The sequence below is a fragment of the Ananas comosus genome, linkage group 22 (genome assembly GCF_001540865.1).
Source record: "Ananas comosus cultivar F153 linkage group 22, ASM154086v1, whole genome shotgun sequence".
Classification (NCBI taxonomy): domain Eukaryota; kingdom Viridiplantae; phylum Streptophyta; class Magnoliopsida; order Poales; family Bromeliaceae; genus Ananas; species Ananas comosus.
This window is the reverse complement of record NC_033642.1, coordinates 10,033,640-10,056,874: the sequence shown is the minus strand read 5'-3', so window position 1 is coordinate 10,056,874 and position 23,235 is coordinate 10,033,640. Positions and strand designations below refer to the sequence as shown.

At 35.6% G+C, this 23,235-nt stretch overlaps 2 protein-coding genes across 2 annotated transcripts; both read left to right on the top strand.

Moving 5' to 3' along the window:
- On the top strand, positions 508-7,838 carry LOC109727484 (glutathione reductase, cytosolic). Its single transcript, XM_020257623.1, has 17 exons — positions 508-665; positions 915-1,082; positions 1,245-1,309; positions 1,651-1,720; positions 1,932-2,003; positions 2,779-2,982; positions 3,495-3,568; positions 3,654-3,737; positions 4,670-4,757; positions 4,874-4,955; positions 5,821-5,894; positions 6,319-6,426; positions 6,537-6,601; positions 6,919-7,032; positions 7,168-7,267; positions 7,363-7,416; positions 7,514-7,838. The coding sequence occupies exons 2-17, from the start codon at positions 936-938 to the stop codon at positions 7,607-7,609; spliced, it is 1,497 nt and encodes a 498-aa protein (XP_020113212.1). The 5' UTR covers positions 508-665; positions 915-935; the 3' UTR covers positions 7,610-7,838.
- Positions 16,417-18,493, top strand: LOC109727035 (3-ketoacyl-CoA synthase 12-like). The gene has a single exon (XM_020256895.1). It carries the CDS (start codon positions 16,488-16,490, stop codon positions 17,865-17,867), a length of 1,380 nt encoding a protein of 459 aa, XP_020112484.1. The 5' UTR covers positions 16,417-16,487; the 3' UTR covers positions 17,868-18,493.

Below are 23,235 nucleotides of genomic sequence, written 5' to 3'. Positions count from 1 at the left end.
AGTTTGAACAAGTACCAACAATCATGGTTCAAACATGTTACAATGTTTAGAATAACGAGGCCTACGGTACGATATGCCAGAGTGGATCAGATGCCATCTCAGCCGTCCGATGATGAGACTTTGTGGCCTATCTGAAAACCTAGTTTCTGGGCCCCTTGGGCCTACGAATTCTCTAGCCCAATGCCCAAATGCTAATCATAGCAATGCTCCTAGTAGATATTCTACGCGGATACAAGTTATCTCATCCGCTCATCACAGCGCCCCTTCCCAATCGAATTTAGACGGACGGCCACCGATGGCCCGCATAGAAAATCATATATGTACGCGGTCGGAAACAGTTTAATCTACTATTAACTACTTATCTTTGTCCACCTAATGTACCCAGCTGTTGTAATTAGCATGGAGATAACAAAGATTAGGAAAGGTGTTAAAGCTTAATTAGCATATACCCGTGGGCCCCACTTACTATTATCAGAACCCTCCAACAATCGATGACTCAATCTCCACCGTCCACTGCTTCGCACTGTTCATCGTCGTTGGTGCGGGAGGAGTCGCCTGTTGAACGAGGATGGTATAAAAGCCGTGCGGTGCGGCGAACTCGGCAATTCCATTTCCGCTTCTTCTTCTTCTCCGGAAACTCCAAACCCTAGCTAATACACTGTGAGGTAGTATTTTTATTTTTATTTTTTAACTACTAAGTATCGTCGAATTTGGAAAGTTAAGGAGCTGATTAGATTTATATTTCGCATTTGATGCTCCGATTTTCCCCTCTTTTTTTTTTTCTGACTTTTGAGTAAAAAATTTCTGTTCTATTTAACACAGGATCGATTTGTTCTGGTTATAGTTTTGGCGTCGGATTAATTTGCTAATAGTGATCTGATTCTTAGTTGGATTATTCGTGGAAATGGTTGTAGGTGACCTTTGTGGTGTAGATCATGGCGAGGAAGATGCTTATTGATGGAGAGCTCGGCAACTCGGCTGCTGCAGAGGAGGATAAACAGTATGATTTCGATCTCTTCGTGATCGGAGCGGGAAGTGGCGGTGTTCGTGCTTCTCGGACTGCTGCTGGATTTGGAGCCAAGGTGAGGATTGGGAGATTGATTGATGCTCTAATCCATGTGTTATTCCCGGAATTTTTTTAACCTGTATCTAATGCACAGTGCTGTTGAGCTTTTAGGCGTGTAGTAATTAGTAAATTTGAAGTAATCTACCTTTCTGAATGCTGAATAGTAATGTTGATGCAGGTTGCGATCTGCGAGCTTCCTTTCCACCCCATCAGTTCAGAAGTCGTTGGAGGAATTGGTGGAACGTAAGTTCGTTAGTTTATTTTGTGTCATCCCTCTTCTTCTCTTGTACTCTTGTCAATTTGCTTTGCAGGCAATGAGTAAATCTTATTCAGTGTCACTTTTTGTCTCTTCCTGTATCAGGCAACTAATATTGGTCTGTGTTAATTGTTAAATTTCTGCAACATTTTGACTACCTATGTTGCTATTTTAAATTTCTGGTTACATGGCTCATTGGCTTGCAAATCAGAAAGGAACAGCCGTAATAAAATCACACCATTTGTTTACATTCTCACTATATGAATGTTAAGCAAGTATATAGGCCTGCGAAATTCAAATCATTAATTCCGCTTTTGTGATGTTGTAGGTGTGTGATACGTGGGTGTGTCCCTAAAAAGATATTGGTCTACGGTGCGTCTTTTCGTGGTGAATTTGAGGTACCTATTGTTTTCTTCCATTTCCATCTCAAAAGGATGAAGTGATACTATAATGACTTGAAATTACACAGAGTGTACCGTTCTTTGATTTTGGCAGTAGTCCATTAACATGTTATTCTGATATATTTTTATAGTATTATGGTCTTTTAATCTTTTTCTGTCTATCAATTGTTTGCGAGTTTAGTTACCGAAGGTTATTATCTCACTACAGGATTCAAGAAATTTTGGGTGGGAGCTCCCTGAGCAGGTTGACTTCAACTGGAAAAAACTTTTGCACAACAAGGTCAGGCTAATAACTTTTTATTATATTCAACATCGTTGTACCTCTTAAACTGCTTAATGTTTCCGCCAATTACTAGAACATATCCTCAAAAAGAAGGCGAATTTGCGTTATTGCGAGATAGATTATCTTTTGTGTGATGGAGATATGTATTCCGTTCTATAATATAGTATTTTGTATTCCTCATCAATAATCTGATTGAAGCCAGTTTGCAGCAAAATTTCCTTTCTCACTAATCTAATTGGTTCTAGTTCTTGTTATTCCTTTTAACATTCACTGCTGGAAATCAAATTCTTCAACAGTTTTGAGAAGAAGTCCAACCTGACAATGCTCAATTTTTTTTTTCTATTTTAGAAAAAAGAATGAGAGCAGTGAAGGTGGTTCATGAATTGATGAGGGAGGTGTTACTTCCTGCAGAACATATTACTATTTTAGGTTAACATATGCATGACTTTTACCTTCAAAACCTGATTTTGCTGCATTTTCACATTATACCATTTTTGGCTGTAAAACAATTCAAAGGCATCAAATTTAAAATGTCCTTTGGGCAGCATTGTTTTACGCTTGTGGAGTGAACCGGACTATTTGACTAGATATTTATATCGTCATATCTGTACTGATACAAAAGATTTGCATTGTCAATCTGCTTCATAATGGAAGCAGAGGATACTGGGGTATAACCTTGCCCATAAGTTTTTCATATAAGTGTTTTGTATTTGTGGTGTATAGATATTTTGTTCAATGGTGACTGATTGATTGTAGTTCAATCTGTATCCAGACTCAGGAGATCACTAGACTAAATGGAATTTATAAGAGATTGTTAGCCAATGCTGGTGTCACAATGATTGAAGGGGAAGGGAAGCTAATTGATGCTCATGTAGTTGAAGTTACAAATCCCGATGGCACGAAGCAGCAGTATTCAGCAAAACATATCCTGATAGCCACTGGTAGTCGAGCTCAGCTTGTAAACATACCAGGAAAGGTATGTTAGTTTCTTTCCTTATTAAAGTTGGACCTGTGTTCCGATCTTATTGAAATATTTCATCCTTTGCAGACTTGCAGTCATGATTTTTTATTTTTCTCCACCTTTTACTTTGAAAATCTTCTTAACGCTGTCTTTGAAGATGTTTTGATTCATGATTTGTCTTCCCTATTTTTTCTATTGACATTACTGAGATAGTTGTTTTCAATATATTGCTTAATTTAAGTATATGATATTAAGGTAATATGATACGTCTTTATAAGCTCATATGTCAAGAGGTTAAACACAATTTGATTTGTCATCTATCTGTTTTTATGTAATCTACTCAATGTTTCTGAGGCTGTAAATATGTACCTATTTGCTTCAAAAGTATTTGGATGACAGAAACGTCCAATTATGTCATGGCATCTAATAGCAGCTGGGGGCAATGGAACGTGTTTGTTAACTTGTTTGTCATGATCATTGCCATATTTGTGATTTATATAGGATATAAATCGTATTTTCTGGTGCAGGAGTTGGCTATCACTTCTGATGAGGCCTTGAGTTTGGATGAGTTACCAAAACGTGTTGTGATACTTGGTGGAGGGTACGATGTGCTATTTGTGTTTCTTGTTACAATATTGTGTTTTCTTCCCTTCTCACTATTGTTCATGTCATTATACTAACTACAGATATATTGCTGTTGAATTCGCCTCAATCTGGAGAGGTTTTGGTGTTACTGTAGATTTATTCTACCGAAAAGAACTTCCTCTACGGTATGTAACTAGGACAAGAGTGATTTATTGCATTTGTGCACTGATTTTGTAAGATCCTTCAACAGAAAAGGCTTGATTTGTTTGTACTCTTTAGCATAATAGTATCACCAAATAATGCTTGTTTCTTGTCTTCTTGGCGAAAAGAAACCTGTTGAACTTCAAAGCATGTAAGATTTTGATGCTTATTCATAATTTATGGCAACTTCTTTCTTTCCTATGCATAAATGGTACTTTATAGTTGTACGTACCATCCGTGCTCAAACATTGGTAAGGTTTAACTTCGCAAGATTTTGTGTCAAGGGAACTTCGAGCTTTCCATTTTCAAAGCTTCTTGTATGGATTTCTTTACCCTGATGAGTTCCCAATTGACTTAGCTTTGTAATGTCAATCAATAGACATTTCTTCTTTTCTCTAAATTGATCGAAACTTTCCCGTGAATTCTGCAACATAATTAATTTCAGATTCATGCCAGGATCAAAGCAAAGTTCAATGAAGCTTTCTAACAGGCAACTCCTAATGATGTTAAGCCTTCAGAAAACTGTTCGTTAAGTTACAAAATGGATAAGACATATTATTAGTGTTAATACTAAGCTAGTTGTTTGTAATTATTCTAATCAAGCATTTTCTAGTGTTCTAGTAGTGAATAGTTGTGACCGATACTGTAATATCGAATTATTTTACATAATTTCTGTCTAGGATGTACACAACAAGCATTTTACTGTTCTTGATTCTTATTAGCATTAGTCTCTTATATTCCTGCTATCTTGTAAATTTATGTCCTGTAAGATGCTAGATGCAATAATTATTTTCTTTAGGTACTTTTTATGTTGTCCAGGGACTCTGGACCTTGCTTTTCTTTTGATATTGTTAGTAAAAGGCTTAAACTATGGTGATGTATTCTGACCTCCTTTATTATCTTTCTTTCACTTCAGAGGTTTTGATGATGAAATGAGAGCTGTTGTTGCAAGAAACCTAGAAGGAAGGGGTATCAAGTTGCATCCGGGAACAAATTTGACCGAGGTGCACATTCCCCAGAGGCTAGTGGCATATTTGTTATTTTCCAATTGATGGCATGTTTTTCCCTCTCTTTTGTCCTTTCTCTGATCCAATTGCAACATGCTTGTCTTCCTTACTAGCTGAGTAAAACGGATGATGGCATAAGAGTTTTGACGGATCATGGCGATGAAATTACTGCAGATGTCGTTTTATTCGCTACAGGTACTATTTTAGTACTTTCCATTATGTAAATTTACTCATTTCAACTTTTGCAATAATTGAGAAATTTTATAAGGCGGTGACAGCTTTTGTGTGCCCTTATAATCACTTGTTGCATGGTGTGAGGTAAGCTAGGAGCTAGGAACTATTTGCTTCCCTTCTGTCTACACAAATAGTATCGATGTTCCTTCTATTCATTTGGTGAAACATTTCAGATTGTAAAACAATATAATGTACCAAAACTTGCTAAGCAAATCATGAGACAAAATTTCCATGTACTAAGTGAAATTTAGGGAGAAATATGATAAAAGATGCTAGAATTTTATCACTTCTCAGATGGAAATTATAATATGCTAGCTTGCGAGGAACAAGTGCTGGCAGATTTTAGGCCACTGGCTGTCTTCACGGACTAGCAAGATGACCATAGTTAAGATGAAAACTAAAAGAGGTGTAGGCTGCAACTATCTTCACCTTGAGAGTGGTGCAAAAGCCACCTGACAATTCATGGATGTGACTTGGACACTTCTTTTTATTCTAATAACTTAAGACAAATTTTCGGGCAGCTACCAACTAAAAATATATTGTGGTAATAAACATTTTTTCTGATTAAATCAGATTTCTGTGGCCTGTTATTTCACTCATCCCTGGCAGTATCTTTCCTTGCTGATCTCAATGCTGGCTAATTATGTTGTGAATAAATGGAGTTCATGGAACACCATTTAGCTTAGTTATTCAAAAATGAGTCCCCTCAAATGTATGATTTTTGCAAAAGAATTTATTCTTTACTCTTTTTACCTCCTATATTTTGAAAGTCCTCTATCAGCCATGCAACATCATCTGCTTGTTTATAAAACTTTCTGAATTGCAGGTCGGGGTCCTAATACGAAGAGGTTGAACTTGGAAGCTGTTGGTGTCGAGCTTGATAAAAAAGGAGCTATCAAGGTTAATTATATTTCTAAGATATAAAAGATAATTCCTATTTTTCCAACAACATTTATCTTTAAAGTGATAGATGGACATAATGCTTTATGGAAATATTTAGTTTCATATCTGTTACGACATATTTAGTATCTCATGCTATATAAAAATACTATATATTACGACATATTTAGAGTAGGATTATATGATATGAGATACCTAGTTATATTGTTACTATATTAGACTCATCTCTTGTACTATATAACATCATCAATAGAATCCCATGAGGGTATGCTTTTTGCCCTTCTTTCAATATCTGATGTAAATAAATCTCTTTTTCCGATATGGTGTCTATCAGTCAATTTTGTGATTTGAAGTAAAAAGTAGTTAAAAACTTGTTAAGTATGAAAAAGATATGGGCTAATTTGTGTTGTTACTTTTATTTTAGGTCGATGAATATTCTCGCTCTACTGTTCCAAACATATGGGCTGTGGGTGATGTTACAAACCGATTGAATCTCACACCTGTAGCATTAATGGAGGGAACTTGCTTCGCTGTATGTTTGCCTTCTCTGGCTTCATAAGCTACCATGATTGGTCTTGCTGAATGTTTGCGCCGTCATGTTATCACCCCTGTTATATTAATTTGTCTCTCTATTGGTTGCAGAAAACTGTTTTTGGTGGTCAGCCGACTAAACCTGATTATAAAGATATACCTTGTGCTGTTTTCTCGTAAGAAAATTCTCTCTTTTCTTGCAAATTCAGTTTTTGTCACAATAATTCCTTTTATCACAATTGTTCATTTCTTCATGGATTTTTTGGAAGTATTTGTCCTACATCAGTTGGTCTGTTGTCATTTCTATTAGTTGCGAAGACTATTTAGTTACGATTCTTTAATACTATTTGTACATGTATAATACGATGCAGAAAAATTTTCTCAAAGTGAATTTTTTATACTTTCAAAGTCTTTGAAACATTTTCTGATAACTGTTTATGTTTCTTTCCCTATTGATAATGTGGTTCTGATACAAAGCTTTCTATTTTGTCAGCATCCCTCCCCTTTCCGTGGTAGGCCTCAGCGAACAGCAAGCTATCGAGCAAGGGAAGAGTGATGTTCTGGTTTACACATCAACTTTCACTCCGATGAAATACACTATATCTGGGTAAGAACCAACCGTCATAACAAGCTCCTCTTCCTATGGAAATTTATCCTCTTGATTCAGGCTATTGCTATCGTGTGCCTGGGAATATATGTTCTTCTTATGCGAAATTTTACCTCTGCTAATTTGTGGTATCAGACGACAAGAAAAGACACTCATGAAGCTCATTGTTGATTCTGAAACTGATCGAGTTATCGGTGCATCTATGTGCGGCCCAGATGCTGCTGAAATTATGCAGGTATGAATATAAATGTGCAATAAAATAATCTCATCAAATTTGTTCTTTACGGAATTGATTCCACTAATTACGTGGGTTTTGATTGTGATAAACAGGGTATTGCTGTTGCACTCAAGTGTGGGGCTACAAAAGCACAATTTGATAGCACTGTAAGCAAAACTTTTAAATTTCTCTCTAAATAATATGGTTTCTTTCGTTTCTCTCTAGTGCTGTAGAATTCATACTCTGCTGCTTGCTTGCTTGCAGGTCGGAATTCACCCGTCTGCCGCTGAAGAGTTTGTGACGATGCGAACTTTAACCAGGCGTGTTAACGCGGGATCTAAACCCAAGACAAATTTGTAAGAAAATTAGAATATTGAAGAAAAACCTCAAAAGCCAAAGAATATATTATGTACTTAAATTTGTCATCATGCAATAACTGTACCGGTATTTGTTTCCAAACGCTTCGTTTTCTCCGTTACTGCTTTTGACTCGAGTTTCAGTATCAAAGTCACAAGTACTGTAGTGATCTGCAATGTTTATGTCGAAATAAAAGTCGCAGTGGCATCTTTAGCTCGTGTTGCTCCCTAAACACATTTCTCTTTCATATATTCTCCGTCTAATGCGGCATCAGTGTCACAATAGAGAACATTTCAATTATATATGTATATGCCTTGTTGCCTTGGTACATAGAATCATTTATGTACGTACTAATCAAATGTATTTTTGCCCTTGTCGTGTTCTACAATTTAAGCCTACCAATTCGTCGATACATGTTCGAGCATAGAAAATGGAACAAATTGTGGGATTTGAGATATCGTTTTGAAGTTATTAAGAGTCAAAGTCAAAGTCATAATAAGTGGTCTACATACGCGCTCCCATCCGTATCTATACACTCGTCGTTGACTCGTAATTAATGTAGCGTTATTGAGCTTCGCTTCCTCAACGTGCACTCTCCTCCTTTTTTAGGTAGTGGGTGGAGTGTACGTGTCAGTGATGAGCATACAGATGATCATGGACTTAATTGACCAGCTCACGCCACCTTTCTCACTTTTTTTTATTTTATATGATTATTATTTTCCTGTTTTCGGCGTGTTCTGTTGATTCTTGAAAAGTTTGGTTTTTTAATTAAGATATATAAATGTTTTGAAACCCCTAAAAGGGTTCATTTGTGATTGAGGACACCACCTCAGAAAATAGAGAAATATGTACATGTACCGTCCTCATCATTTTTGCAAGAAAGTCTATTATGTCATACTTACACTATATCATCAATAATCAGCTAACTATATATTTTTGTGTCAGAAAAAAGTATAATAAATTCAAGAAAAAAAATATGATCAATGAAGGACACTACATCAGTGACATAACTTGCGCATTCTAGACTTTTTCTCATTTTGTTGCACACACATTTAAACTATCTCTATCGAAAAACAAAAAAGATGATCTAATCAATAGTTTATCATTGATTTAAAATTCATATATTGCACGTCATGAACTACTAGCTAGGAGAAAAAAACATAAAGCACTTTTCTTTTCTATGGAGCCATCTTCTTTTCCCCCTAAAAAAGCAGAACTTTTCCGTTTTGTCAAAAAATGTGCGGAGCATAATTAACTAGCAAAGTTAGTTATGCACTGAGCTTTGGCAAATGCCAACTAATGCCAACAAATGTACGCACATTTCCTTAAAAAATAAAATGTTTACTGGTCCAGAGTGTTGATTTTCATGTACGTTCTTTTAAATTTATTAAGCCTAATCATCCAAACTCGCCTTATTATTATTAGTTGGGGGACCAATCACGTTGCAAAATCTCTGGGCCACAAATTTGATGTAGTTTCAAATTGGATTGATTGGGGATTGTCGTGCACACCAATCTAACCATCTTTATGATTGAATATATTTTAATTAAATTTAACGGGGACTTATTTTAATAAATGTATCTTTCAATCATTGTGATATTTATTGAAAAAGAAAATTTGTTGCAAACCCACCGAGTTTTATTACGATACACAACTACCTAAATCTCAGTCACAAATTGATATTCATCTATTTAGGATAAGGGGAAAATTTCCACTTGAATCTCCTCATAGGAGTCTATGTAACAAGATGCCGAATATAATTCCTGTTATCTGATACTTTCAATTCGATTATCTAATCTATATTTACAAGAAAATAATGTTATTTCAATAAGGGACCATTTGGTTGTATGTAGTTGTAAGTACACTGTAGTTGTAACTGCATGTAAATACAAATTCGATGTTTGGTTTGATGTATTGAACTTCAACTGCTGCAATAGGAACTACAAGAGGAGGCCTACCTGCAGCAATTCGAACTACGCTCAAATTGGCCGCAGTCCCAACTACAGTAGTTGGAGAGAATAACTTTAAATAAAAGGCATTAACTCCTCAATATTTTTTAAACAAAAATTATTTTTCTTTTTTACATTAATTAGAGATAATCTCACCATCATATATATATAATGATAAAATTTTTTAAATTATTTCTCAACTACATGCAACCAAACAAAAGTGTTTTCTACTACATCCAACCAAACAGGATTCATATAGTTGTAACTGTTGTATTTACAACTGTATGTATCTCTAACTATACTGCATTTATAATTACATCTAACCAAATGGTTCGTAAGAGTAAATGGACATCATGTAAGTATGTAACAATGTAGGTGGTCAACTATTCAAGTTAGCTAAAAAACACTGTTGAGGCCATCCACATCAACACGGTTGGGGAAATTATAATTATATGAAGTGTTAGTGTGTGACATTATAATTAATTGTAGAAACGAACAGTGGAGGCCGGGGTAAAGGAATAGGTTTGTGATAAGACGTGTGCAAGTACAACATCATTTAAGTCACGTTTAAGGGTTGATCATTTCCCTGTTTAGGTAGACGTACACTTGCTTTATTAATTAGCTAGGGCCATTTAAGCCTTAATTAGTTTGGTAATAAGGTGGCAAAAAACAACACTTTTATATATTAAAAGGTCCAAAAATTTCAAAAGCAATTCAATTTTTCCTCATTTTATTTTATACAATAAAATTATAACAGCAACTACCTGAGAACATATAAAAATTCTAAAATATTTTTAATCTTCTTTTATTTTATAGGAAAAACTTCAAATACTACCCATGCGGTTTCACACTTTCTCATGTTAGTACCATGTGGTTTAAAGTGTATCAATTTAGTACGATGTAATTTTCTTTTTATCTTTTTATTATCTATTTCACTATTTTTTTTGTTAAATTAATGACAAGATTAAAACTAAAAGGTATTAAAGTGCATATTCGATAAAACTAGGTGAGATATTTGAAGTTTTTTGTATATAATTTAACGAAATATTAATGGAGGAGCTGACGAAAAGAGAAAAATAAAATTACAAGGTGTTAACTTGATACACTTTAAATCATATAGTACTAAAATGAGAGAGTACAAAATCATAAAGATGGTCTTTAAAGTTTACCTCTATTTTATATTATAAAATTAGAGTAACGACTCCCATCAGAAAAGTATGTAATTACATGCTTCTTCGATAACAACCGGTATAATTTTACACCACAAAAGTGAGAAAAAATAAAAGTATATTTAAAATTTAAGACCTTTCAAAGCACCATTACTCACATCATTATCAAGCTATATAGGTTTATGTCACTTTTATTTTTCAAGTATTATGGTATGACTACTAGTCAATGCACAATTGAAATCATCCACATCATACATCTTTCATAAAGATAACCATATTGTGAATAGTTTAGGTGCATAGCAATGGTGGTTAGGTAATAACTTTGTCAAAAGACATATTCAATTAATTATGATCTCATTTAATTCCTTCATAATTACACGCAAATACATGTGCCTACTTAGGTCAAATTAAGTCAAGCATTTAGTTAGTAGCATGCATTTGGTTTCGCTAAGTAAGATGATATGGACTAGCAATAGCAAAATCCTTCACATGGGCTTGAGATATTTTTCGAGATAAAGATACCAATATACTACCTGCTTTATTTATTTGAAAAATAATTTTTTCTACAGATATTAAGGCAACGAGGTGTTTAGTGAGTCAAATAGCTATAGAAGCACAAAAAAAAAAAAAAAAAAAAAAAAACTGAAGCCAAAAAGAGGAAAAAAAAAAAAACAAAGAAGGCCTACAGCCCTCCCGTAAAAAACATGTCATATAAAGTTGCAAAACTCAACGTATTCTCTTATCATTTTATTAATTCGTCTAATAATCACTAAGGCATCGATAAATTAATTTTTGAAAATCATCTTATATCTTTCTCACCAAATCGTCTACTAATAAGCTGTCACGCATTGATTTGAGATATTAAAGTTGTATGCATACAATAGCAGGTCAAGCCACATGATCTTTGATTGACCTATTTGCTTCTACATGTTGTGGTTAGGAAATCTCTCTCTCTCTCTCTCTCTCTTCAATGCAAATTGAAGTAATGTCAAAATTTCGACTCTTGATTTAACAGCACTGAAACAATTGATCTTTCTCAAAGCTCAACCTTTTTGGTAAACATAAAATGTGGACATCTCATGTATTCTCAGCCTCGTACTAGCTAGGGGTAGTTGGAAGAATAATGTCATTAGCAAACTTGATTGTGGTATTGCGATACATTCGTCAACTTTGGTCATTAGTTATTAATCGAAAAAAAAAAAAAACCCAACTACGATAGCGTCACTTTCATAACGAGTGGTTGCAATTTTCTTTTCTCGTCCATTTTGATGCCAACAAAGATATTATGTTCTAATCAACGAACAGCAAGATCAGACAGTGTGAGATCAAAATTTCAAGCACAGCAGAGCTGCAAAAAATATACCGACTATTTAATTTGTTGAAAACAAATAGTGCAATTAATTGTAGGTTTTCAAAGAACAGTACCACAACTGTTTGGAAGCTGTCATATTCTTATACTACACATTTTTATCTTTTGTCTTGTGGGGTTTTCTTAAGGTTTTTAAAATAGGACCCAAGCCAACTCAATTGGTCTGTTAACCAAAATCCAATTGACATAATAAATGACAAGGGCCCCAATGGTTGTAAACCACAAATGTAAATGTTATCGATATATCTCAAAATGCATGTAACTCAAAATACAGTCAATAAGCGTGTTTTGCACGATAATAGTTTAATTGGGCGCAAGTTGGCTTTTGAAAAGCTACATACTATCCACTTTAATTAAGTGTGATGTAGAAAATTGGAGAAGTTAAATTACTGCTAACTACCAAATTGTCATATGTAAATGCTGAGTAATTATTAATTATTATTTTTGAATATTTCCTATGTAGTGTTACTAATGTGACATTGCTCAACAAGTTGGGCCCCCAGTTCCTAGCTTAGTTAGTTAATTCGGGTATAATACGTGAATTATTCAAAAAAAAATCGACAAAACGTTTAAAACGCTTCGTTTACAAACTTTTTCCAACAAATCGGAATGAAACTCGTTTTCTTCCCTTGCTCAGAGTATTCGCGATCAAAACGGATTCCCCGAATTATATTCCGAAAAATTCGGATTGAGCGGCGGTGGAAAGACGAAATTTTTTTAAAAAAATTTTGAATTGGGCGGTTGCAGAAAAATGAAATTTCTTGAACCGATGATGCGCGACCACCACTCCGCAGATCTGTGCACCTCGTCGTGAGCAATCGAGCAACCTTCCTATTCGATTTTGAAAAAAAATGTTCGATTTTGAAGAAAAAATGAAGACGGGGCTACAGCAAAAGAAGAAAAGAGGAAAGACGACGAAGACAAAAATCACGACATGTGGGGTTCGAAAATAGCGGGGTCCACCAGGCTGCACTCAGCCTTGTGGACAGTGTGGAGTGAGAGGTCTACAGTGAACATCTCACTCTCCCTTTGTGTGTGTGTGTGTGTGTGTGAGTGTGAGAGAGAGAGAGAGAGGTCTACGGTGAACCTCTCACTCTCCCTTTGTGTTTGTGTGTGTGTGTATATATATATAATTTATATATTATTTTATTTTTATATTTATAAGAATTATAATTATTTATATTAATAACATAAATTTAAAGAAAAATTTTAATTTAACAGACGAATCTTTGTTCCAAATTTTTAAATAATAAATATAAAATTTTCATATAAATCGGGTATACGAATTATTGACGAATCCGATTTTTAAACCGTATTTTTCATCAAATTTAAAAATTATAATATAAATTTTATTCACATTTTATTTATATTAAATTTTTACCATATACGAATTAACTAACTATGGTTCATAGAGGTGGTGGCTGGTTGTTCGTCCAAAAAGGTACTGAGATAAAAAAAAAGAAAAAAAAGAAAAAAAAGATTCACTTTCACATACCTTCTAGAATCTGATCCACTTGCCTTTGAGTTAACTCTTTTCATCTTTACCTGTACTTGTTTGGATTGTGCAACACTAGTTTTTGGTAGCATTTGCCCAGTGCTCAGTGTGCATAAATGTGGTGTGGTTTTATCAACTTGGCATGTAGTTATTGCACAAGAGGTGGCCTCCAATGGTTGGGTGCATCTCATGGAAAATTACCTAACCAAATTTAATTTACTACTAGCTAATTTTGCTTGTTTGCTCTTAATTCACTTTTGTTTCCATTTCCTTTTTCTGATTTTTGTCAGTTCTACTTTCTATTTTGGTGTACATTTATCAAAATGTTTAATTAATTACTTGCCTTGAGGAAAATGGAAGCTAAATGAGACTATGAACTTGTATTTTGAAAAAAGGGTCTATATTTCCATACGTGACATGCAATATATATATATTTTTTTTTTGAGAGATAGGTAGCACGCTACCCGTTTCGTTTATTTCATTTAGAAATAAACTTAGCAAGAAATGTGAATCAACTAGAATTCGAACTTGGGTCTCGGATACCAACCATCAAGCCCTTTGCCACTTGCTCTAGAGACGGTCAGTAATAATATTATGCATAAAAATAAAATACTAAGGGGCTTCTGGTCACCTTAGTTTTTTTTTTTTAAAAAAAAACTCTTTCTTTCTCTTTTTTTCACTAAGAGGTCTAGTTGTCTCAACCTTTTATAACTAAATTCATTTCTTTGATGAATGAAACGGTAGCATGCTCTCTCTTCTAAAAAAAAAAAACTATAAAAAGTCATTCCTATATATATATATTTTTTATTTTAGAGAGAATGGTAGCGTTCTATTATTTCGTTTATTTTTTTAAAAAAAAATTAGTTAAAAATGCGAGGTAATTAGACTTCTGGCTTGAGTCAATTGCTACATTTCATTATTTAATTATAGACTAATTTTAATTGCTTAATAAAATTTTTCTTCTAAATTAAATTGAAATAAGAACAATCAAGAACAAAAATTGCTCCCACATAATCAATAAGTAATGAACCCCACAGCTGGATTCTATTGGAACCACTTGATTGAAACTTTGGCACCTAACCACTGCACCACACAGGTGGTTGGTATAATTAATAAGCTTAATGTAGATTACTGTACTAAATCTAAACCAAAAATGCTATGAAAGTTTAATTGCCTAAATAATACGCAGGAAAACGAAACAAGTTCTTTGATAAATACATATAACACTTCTAAGACTGTAGTAGGCACGAGTCCAGTACTCTGAATAGTTATTTGTTTGATGTGCTTCTATAATTATATATATTTGATCAATGAATCAATTTTTATATTACTGTATTTGTGTCCCTTCGAGTAAGTCCATGTTTTAAGAAACATTAAGTACGTTCAAAGAGCTCTGTATATTATTATCCCCATTAAAGGCTACAGATCTAGAAATCATAAGCACAAAAGTATCCAACGGCTGAGATGCATCCAATCAGGAGAATTTAGATGATTCACGAATGCACGTACGTACTATGCATATATATACTTGGATTTGTAGGTAATAGAATATTTTCCATTGGAAAAACTGTTTCAACTTTCCATTAATAGCACACTAATTATCTAGTTAGTATGGGTATATACGTGTTTGCTTCCATCATTTTGCTCAATTAATCCATCATCATAGTTTGCAATAAAATTGTCAAAAAAAAAAATAATAATAATAATCCATCATCAAAGCGGAATGGGACAATAATTAATCACATTATGATAAGGGACTCTCTCTCTCTCTCTCTCACATTATGATAAGGGACTCTCTCTCTCTCTCTCTCTCTCTCTCTCTCTCACTCACTCACTCACTCTCTTTGTTTCCACAACTTGCTCTCACCTTCCTCTCGTTCCAGCTCGCATGACTTCAACATGAGTAAACAACGCCCTCTCTCGTGAGATTAATTATATGCACGCCCACCCCACCCTTCCTTTTTAAAACCCATATCCCCTCTACTCTCTGGATTATATTTCATGCACCTGGTGCGCGCGTCCCTACGTGTCATGCATGCGCAGCATCCATTTTTTCTTTTTTATATATGATCACTGTGCTAAAGTTAAAATTACTTTAGACAAAATTGATCTATAGTATCTGAAGTATTGCACCGGTATAAAAACTCATTTGTTCTGAAAACCTTTAATCCGAGCATCTACTAATAGTAGAAATCAGCGTCTAGATGAATTGAGATTATTCGTTTCATAAAAAAATCATTGTCCTAGCTAGTAAGCATCTATAACCAGCAAATTAGATTGTGATTCTAACACCTCTATATATGATAGAACTTGTTTTTTTTTTGGTAAGATGCAGTGCATGAATGCAATTATATATATGCACTGGGTGCAGGAGATAATTTCCCTCCTCTCTCTCTCTCTCTCTCTCTCTCTCTCTCTCTCTCTCTCTCTCTCTCTCCCACATGATCCATTAAATTTAGTTGGGGAGTTGGAAGCTATCCAAAGACTGCATTTAACTCACAACCCCACACACACTCTCTCCATCTCTCTCTCTTTCCCTCCCCTCCCCCTCTTCCCTTCAAATAGTCTCTCTCAGCTTCAGCTTCTGCTTCCCAATCAAGCCCCCTCCCCCACTTTCTCAAAATTAATTCAGCCACCTTTGATCCCAAAATTAATACCATCCCACAGAAGTGGTGCTAGCAGTAGAAGCAGAAGAAGCAGCTCTCTAGCTAGCTCTCTAGCTAGCTCTCGATCACCATTGTAGTCGCCACTGCTAGCTACTATATATAAATAGCTAGTGTGTGTGTGAGTGTGTATATATATATATATATATATATATCCATCACTGATCGATCGATTACAAATATATATATATATATATATACATACGATTAATTAATTAATTAATTAATTAATTAATATGGCTGTACTTGTGGTATCCGTGGGCCTCGTCGTCCTCCTCCTCTACTCCTTCTCCCTGGTCTGGAAATGCGTGGGCCGGCGGCGCCTGCGGAACTGCTACCTGCTGGACTACGTGTGCTTCAAGCCGGCGGACGACCGCAAGATCTCGACGGACTTCGCCGGGCAGATCATCGCGCGGAACCCCCGGCTGGGCTTCCCCGAGTACAAGTTCCTCCTGAAGGTCATCGTCAACTCCGGCATCGGCGAGGAGACGTACGGCCCCCGCAACATCCTGGAGGGCCGCGAGGAGTCCCCCACGCACGCCGACGCCATGCAGGAGATGGACGACTGCCTCTTCCCCACCCTCGACGCGCTCTTCCGCAAGACCGGCTTCCGCCCCGCCGACATCGACGTGCTGGCGGTCAACGTCTCCATGTTCTCGCCCGCCCCCTCCCTCGCCTCCCGCCTCGTCAACCGCTTCAACATGCGCGAGGACGTCCGCGTCTTCAACCTCTCCGGGATGGGCTGCAGCGCCAGCCTCGTCGCCGTCGACCTCGTCAACAACGTCTTCCGGGCGTCGACCACCGGAAAGCCGGTGCTGGCGGCGGTGGTGACGTCGGAGTCGATCAGCCCCAACTGGTACTCGGGCAGCGACAAGTCCATGATGCTCGGCAACTGCCTCTTCCGCTCCGGCGGCTGCGCGGTGCTGCTCACCAACGACCCGGCGCTGCGCGGCCGCGCCAAGCTGCGGCTGCGGCGCCTGGTGCGCACCCACATCGGCGCCGGCGACGAGGCCTACGGCTGCGCGGTGCAGCGCGAGGACGACGCGGGGCTCGTCGGCTTCCACCTGAGCAAGGACCTGCCCAAGGCCGCCGTGCGCGCCTTCGTGGAGAACCTCCGCGTGCTGGCCCCGCAGATCCTGCCCGTGCGGGAGCTGCTGCGCTACGCGGTCCGCCTGGCGCGGCAGAAGCTGGCGGCGGCGGCGGCGGCCCCACCCCGCAAGGGCGAGGCGGCGCGCATCGACTTCCGGAGCGGGGTGGAGCACTTCTGCCTGCACACGGGCGGGGCGGCGGTGATCGAGGCCGTGGGGCGCAGCCTGGGGCTGAGCAAGTTCGACCTGGAGCCGGCGCGGATGACGCTGCACCGGTGGGGGAACACGTCGGCCAGCAGCCTCTGGTACGTGCTGGGCTACATGGAGGCCAAGCGCCGCCTCAAGCGCAGGGACCGCGTGCTCATGATCAGCTTCGGCGCCGGCTTCAAGTGCAACAGCGCGCTCTGGGAGGTCCAGGCCGACCTCTCCGGGGACGCCGCCGTCTGGGCCGACTGCGTCCACCACTACCCGCCCCAGACGCTCGTCAACCCCTTCATGGAGAAGTACGGATGGGTCAACGACGAGTAAGTAAGTCATTTATTATTATATTATTATATTATTATGATTAATTATGATTAATTATTCCTTCCTTTCCTTCCCTTCCCTTTTATATATATTTCTATATTTATTTACCTGCATGCCTTAATTTTACGTATAAATATATGTATGCTATATGTATATATTTATATATATATATATATATATATATATACATGCATATATACCCACGGGAGAATAATAATGATGATGATGATGATGATAATAATAATAATTAGAATAATAGTTTTCGAGTATTACTAATTAATTGTTGTTGTTATTATTATTATTATTATTATTATTATTGTTATTAGAAGGAGGAGGAGGAGGAGGAGGAGAAGTTTTTTTTTTATTTTGGTCTCGATAATTGATTTGGAATTAAGCTGTAATTGGTCGGTGTATAGGCCGTGCATCAATATTTAATGCTGCAATTTGATCTCTTAGCTTTTTTTTCTTTTCTTTTTTTTGCGGGGGGGATTTAAATGAAATTCTGGTTGGTTGGCCACTGTGCAATTGTATGTGGGGCCGAGCTAGCCAACTGGGGATTATTGTAGACGCACTTATGTGGATTTACGATATATGTAATGGAAAATAAAAATTTCTGAAATATCTATGTATTTTCTTTTCCCTTTTTCCCCTTATATATATATATATATATATATATATATATATATATATATACCTGCTATTTTAGGTTAGAAATTGATAAAAAAAAATCGTTACAGAAACTCCTCATCAGTGCTAAGCCGATCGATCGATTTCAAATGAACTGCTCAAATTTCTTCCCTTTTTTTTTAAAAAAAATGAATAAGTTTAATTAGTTCAATGAATTAATATTATCAAATTTATTGTTAATCATTTCATCTAATTGATCAGCAACTTTAGTCACTTTTTAGCATCATTTACAACTAATTAATAATAAATAGAGTTTTTAAGTTTAACAAAATTTTTAACCTAATAGGCTATGTAAAAAAATAATTCAGATGGGGTCTCAGCACAGTTTTATTTTACGAGTTAATTAATATATATTAGTTGGAAGAATTAATTGTGGTCACTGGCATTACTATTCTCGATCCTTCTCGATTTTATTCCTTCTTTGAACAATAGAAGTATCCAATGGGGTTGAACCAACAAAGGAATTCGAGCCACACTGAGAAGATCCTTTAATACTCATCAGGAGCAATCAATTTAATGCATCGTTGTAGCTATGCAGCTTAACCAGAGAGATATGTGTACCTAAAGATATGTAGTACGTACGTAATATGTGCCAGGTTGTACATATTAATCACATGCAATGAAATGGGAGGATCATCGCAACAGTTAAGCCAAGTTCAATAATTATTGCCCCTATTTATTGAAGAGCCAACCTAATGCTTGATTATAATTAACTTCCCTAATTAGGAAATTAAGAAACATTATTATAAAAAAGAAAAACTTCAAATACCACCACTCTATAATTTCATACTTCCTCCTTTTAGTATCATGTGATTTAAAGTGTATCACTTTCGTACGCTGTAATTTTATTTTTTTTCTTTTTATCATCTCCTCTGCTAATTTTTTTCGTTAAATAGGAAATTAAGAAACATTATTATAAAAAAGAAAAACTTCAAATACCACCACTCTATAATTTATATACTCCTCCTTTTAGTATCATGTGATTTAAAGTGTATCACTTTCGTACGCTGTAATTTTATTTTTTTTCTTTTTATCATCTCCTCTGCTAATTTTTTTCGTTAAATCAATGGCAAAGTTAAAACTAAAATGTACTAAAGTGAATTTTCGATAAACTATAGGTGGAGTATATATCTAAAGTTTTTTTTTGTATATTATTTAATAAAAATTTAACAAAGTGATTGACGAAAAGAGAAAAATAAAATTGTAAAATACTAAATTGGTACACTTTAAATCACAGAGTACTAATTAAAGTGAAAAAATGTGAAACCACGTGAATAGTATTTGAAGTTTCCCTTATAAAAAGCTTACAAATAGATATTAAGTTTAATAACATCTTACAAGTCATGCAATTTGGTGATCGAATTTTATTCTTAGCTTCATGAATCATGTCAAATTAATTCTTTGTGATTGATCATGTATGCCTTTCTGATTTTATTTTATTTTTTGGGAGGGATTCTGCAAATTAAATGCGGCTATTTCTACAGATGGTTTTGCTTCATTTTTTTTTTCTCAAAATTGATGGTTTGATTCCTCGTCCGAAGATGTGGTTGATTCCTCGTCCTTAATCCTTGATTTTAATATATTTTTTTTCTTTCATTTCGTTTCAACCGATATCTATTATCTCACCCTCGTAACTTAATTCATCTTTTTATTATTTTTTTTCAAAAAAAAAAAAATCCTATGCCATATATATACTACATGCAGTACCACACGAGATGCCGAAAGTTCTTTTACGTATATAGTACTTGTTTACATTTTTATTGAAAATTTTGTTTTTTGAAAAAAAAAAAAAAATTTACTACTAACAAGTGAAGGGGACTCAGTGGGTGAATTTCTTGTAGCCGTGCTACGTGTAGCACTGCTGCGCCCTTTAGACATTTAAGAGCAAAATTATATTATATTATTATATATTGAAGCTAAAGAGGGAAAAGAAGAAGGAAAGTGTAGAGTGGTAGTTGCATACACGCTGACCACCATGTGCACGGTGGAAAAGTAGAAATTAATCTCAATTTCTATTTTCCGAGTGGAAACGAAGCTAAAAAGCATTGATTGAAGGAGGTGAAATCGCTCAAATAATGTAAGTGTAGTGGTGCAACTGCCAAATTAAATAACACCCGCGTGCGCTGTCAAATGCAGCTGCCCACTGTTACACCGCACACTGAAATTAATCCACAGTTCGATCGCAAGACCCAAAAAAAAAAAAAAAAAAAAAAAAAAGGCAAAAAGATGATCATAAAAACTCTATATATGCTAATAAATATTAGAAGTTTTAAAAGGTTGGTGTGTGTTGACGAATTTTAGTGTGTATATATGCATGTCGCATTAATTCTTAGTGACTAATGCGAGCATGTGTTGAGTCTTAATCTGTTTGGACTGTGGATCTCATCTTATAGTAGAATTTTCTATTGACCTCCTAATTTGTTATCGGGCTTATTCTTTATGGGCCGCGAGAGCAATTTCATTGGCAATTGCCAAATTGAGATTTCAATCCAAACTCTTAATCCAAGAACCTGAATTTGAGAATCGGTCAAAGTTTACTCAATTCATATAGATAGATTGCTAAATCTATATTTACATAATAAAGACTTACTTTGGTATTGAGATCCATCTAACGCTATTAGATAATATAGAGCTGGGGTAAAAGCACATAGGGATATGCTTCTGCATTCTTTAATGAGACCGGAGAAAATATATCGTAATCGATTCATCGCGATTTGCAAAACGCAATACTACGTACAAAAACAAAGAGGGTATTTTTCCAACGTACTTTCTCACCGCACGTAACGCAATCTCCCCGCAGTTCCAAACGAAACCTAAATTTATCAGTTTGTATATGTATAAATTTTACAATTTTATACATGCATTGACATGATGATTTTCTAACTGATGTAATTATCATTCTAACTCATGAAATAATTTTTTTTTTTTTAAATCGTAAGTAGTAACTGCAAACGGAGTAAAGTGTTTTACATCGCCATAAAACAACTACAAATATAAAAAAATTATAAATCGGGGTAGCAAAGAAAAGTACTCAACATTCCTACCGAAGGAAACTTCCAACTAGCTCGATTAGACATATTCACCCTTTCACGTGAGCACATTTTCATGGCAATTAACTGCTTCTTTTCCATAAACGGTGAGATCAATACACAGCACAGACGCACAAATATGTCCAGCGAATCACGACCGTTGATGCATTGCCGATCAAAAAAGTCGGTGCATATTCAAATGAGGATTCAATGCCACCTTTAAATGTCAGAGCAGGACCCAAGCATTTTCACATATGAGACATACAATATATATATATATATATATATATATATATATATATATATAGGCTNTAATTACTCTTTTCCATTTTTCTCTTAATATTTGCTTTGTTTTTTACATATATATATAGCTGAATGGTAGAGAAGTATTGGACAAGAAGAATTGTTATGATGATGAGTTCCTCTATTGAAAAGTTCTTTGCAGGTATTTGATCTATTCTTATTTCTGTTTTAGTACGACAAAATTTTCCCTTTATATATATATATATATATATATATATATATATATATATATATATATAATTCTCGTGTGACATACTAAGTCCTATGGCCCACAAGCATGGTTTCCTATTTTTAGCATGTGGGTACGGAAAATTTTATTTTTTTATGAGACGCGTCTTACAAAGATCGATAGAAGTTATTGTTGTCGATCAGTTCATCGATTCAAATTTCGAAATAATAAAAACAAAAGTGATTACGTTTCATCCGTATAGTAAATCTCCTTTTTGTTTATTTTCAATAAATACTGTTGTACTTGAGTGAGAAGTTTTTTTTTGTCACTAGAGGGCAATAGCTTTGCTAGTAAAAAAAAAAAACAGAAAAACCATAGTAGATCATAATAACGTACTAACATTCGAATAACACTCCAGTAGTTGCTGATGAGTCAATTATTTGTACCATGCATGAGTAAATTAATTACAGAGCAAAATACTACAAAAAGTTAAAATTCTACTTAAAGTGACACATAGAGCATCAAAATGTTTAACATTAATGTTGGCCTTCTAAAGTGCTTCTGATCTACTAGAAGCGAAAATTATTGAATTTTATTAAATTTTTAGTAATTTAAAATTTGTTAGGTTTTTTGGGCAGTCCAATACTTAATGAGCCTTACCTGGAAGCTCAACTAAAATTTTCATATGTGAGATTTAGTCCCACATTGAAAACTAAAAGACTGTTGCTGGTATTTATATATTATTTTGTTCTCAAGCTAGTTTTTTGGGAGAAAATAAGAGTTATACTCTCGTTTAAACACACGCACGGCACGAGCATGAGCCGGGCCCGGCTGGCGGCGACATGTGCGGTCCATACACCCGGTTTATTCAGCAAAAGTGCTTAACTGTTCGTCATCAAGATGATGAGTTGGAGATTAATGTTGGCATGTCTTTTATAAAAAAATGTGCTCGTGCTTGTTGTAACCTTGTCGCACATCTTTTACAGGGTACAAAAAAGAAAAACAAAATTTAATGGCAAAATCTTTATATTAATAACTGAATATATGGTGAGATTCTTTCATGCTATATGAGTTGTATATGCTATAATTAGTTAGTTAGTACACACTCGAATATATTGTGAATCAAAAATATTTAAAAAGAGAAATTATTACCATTACCTGTGAGTCAATAGAGTACTGCGAA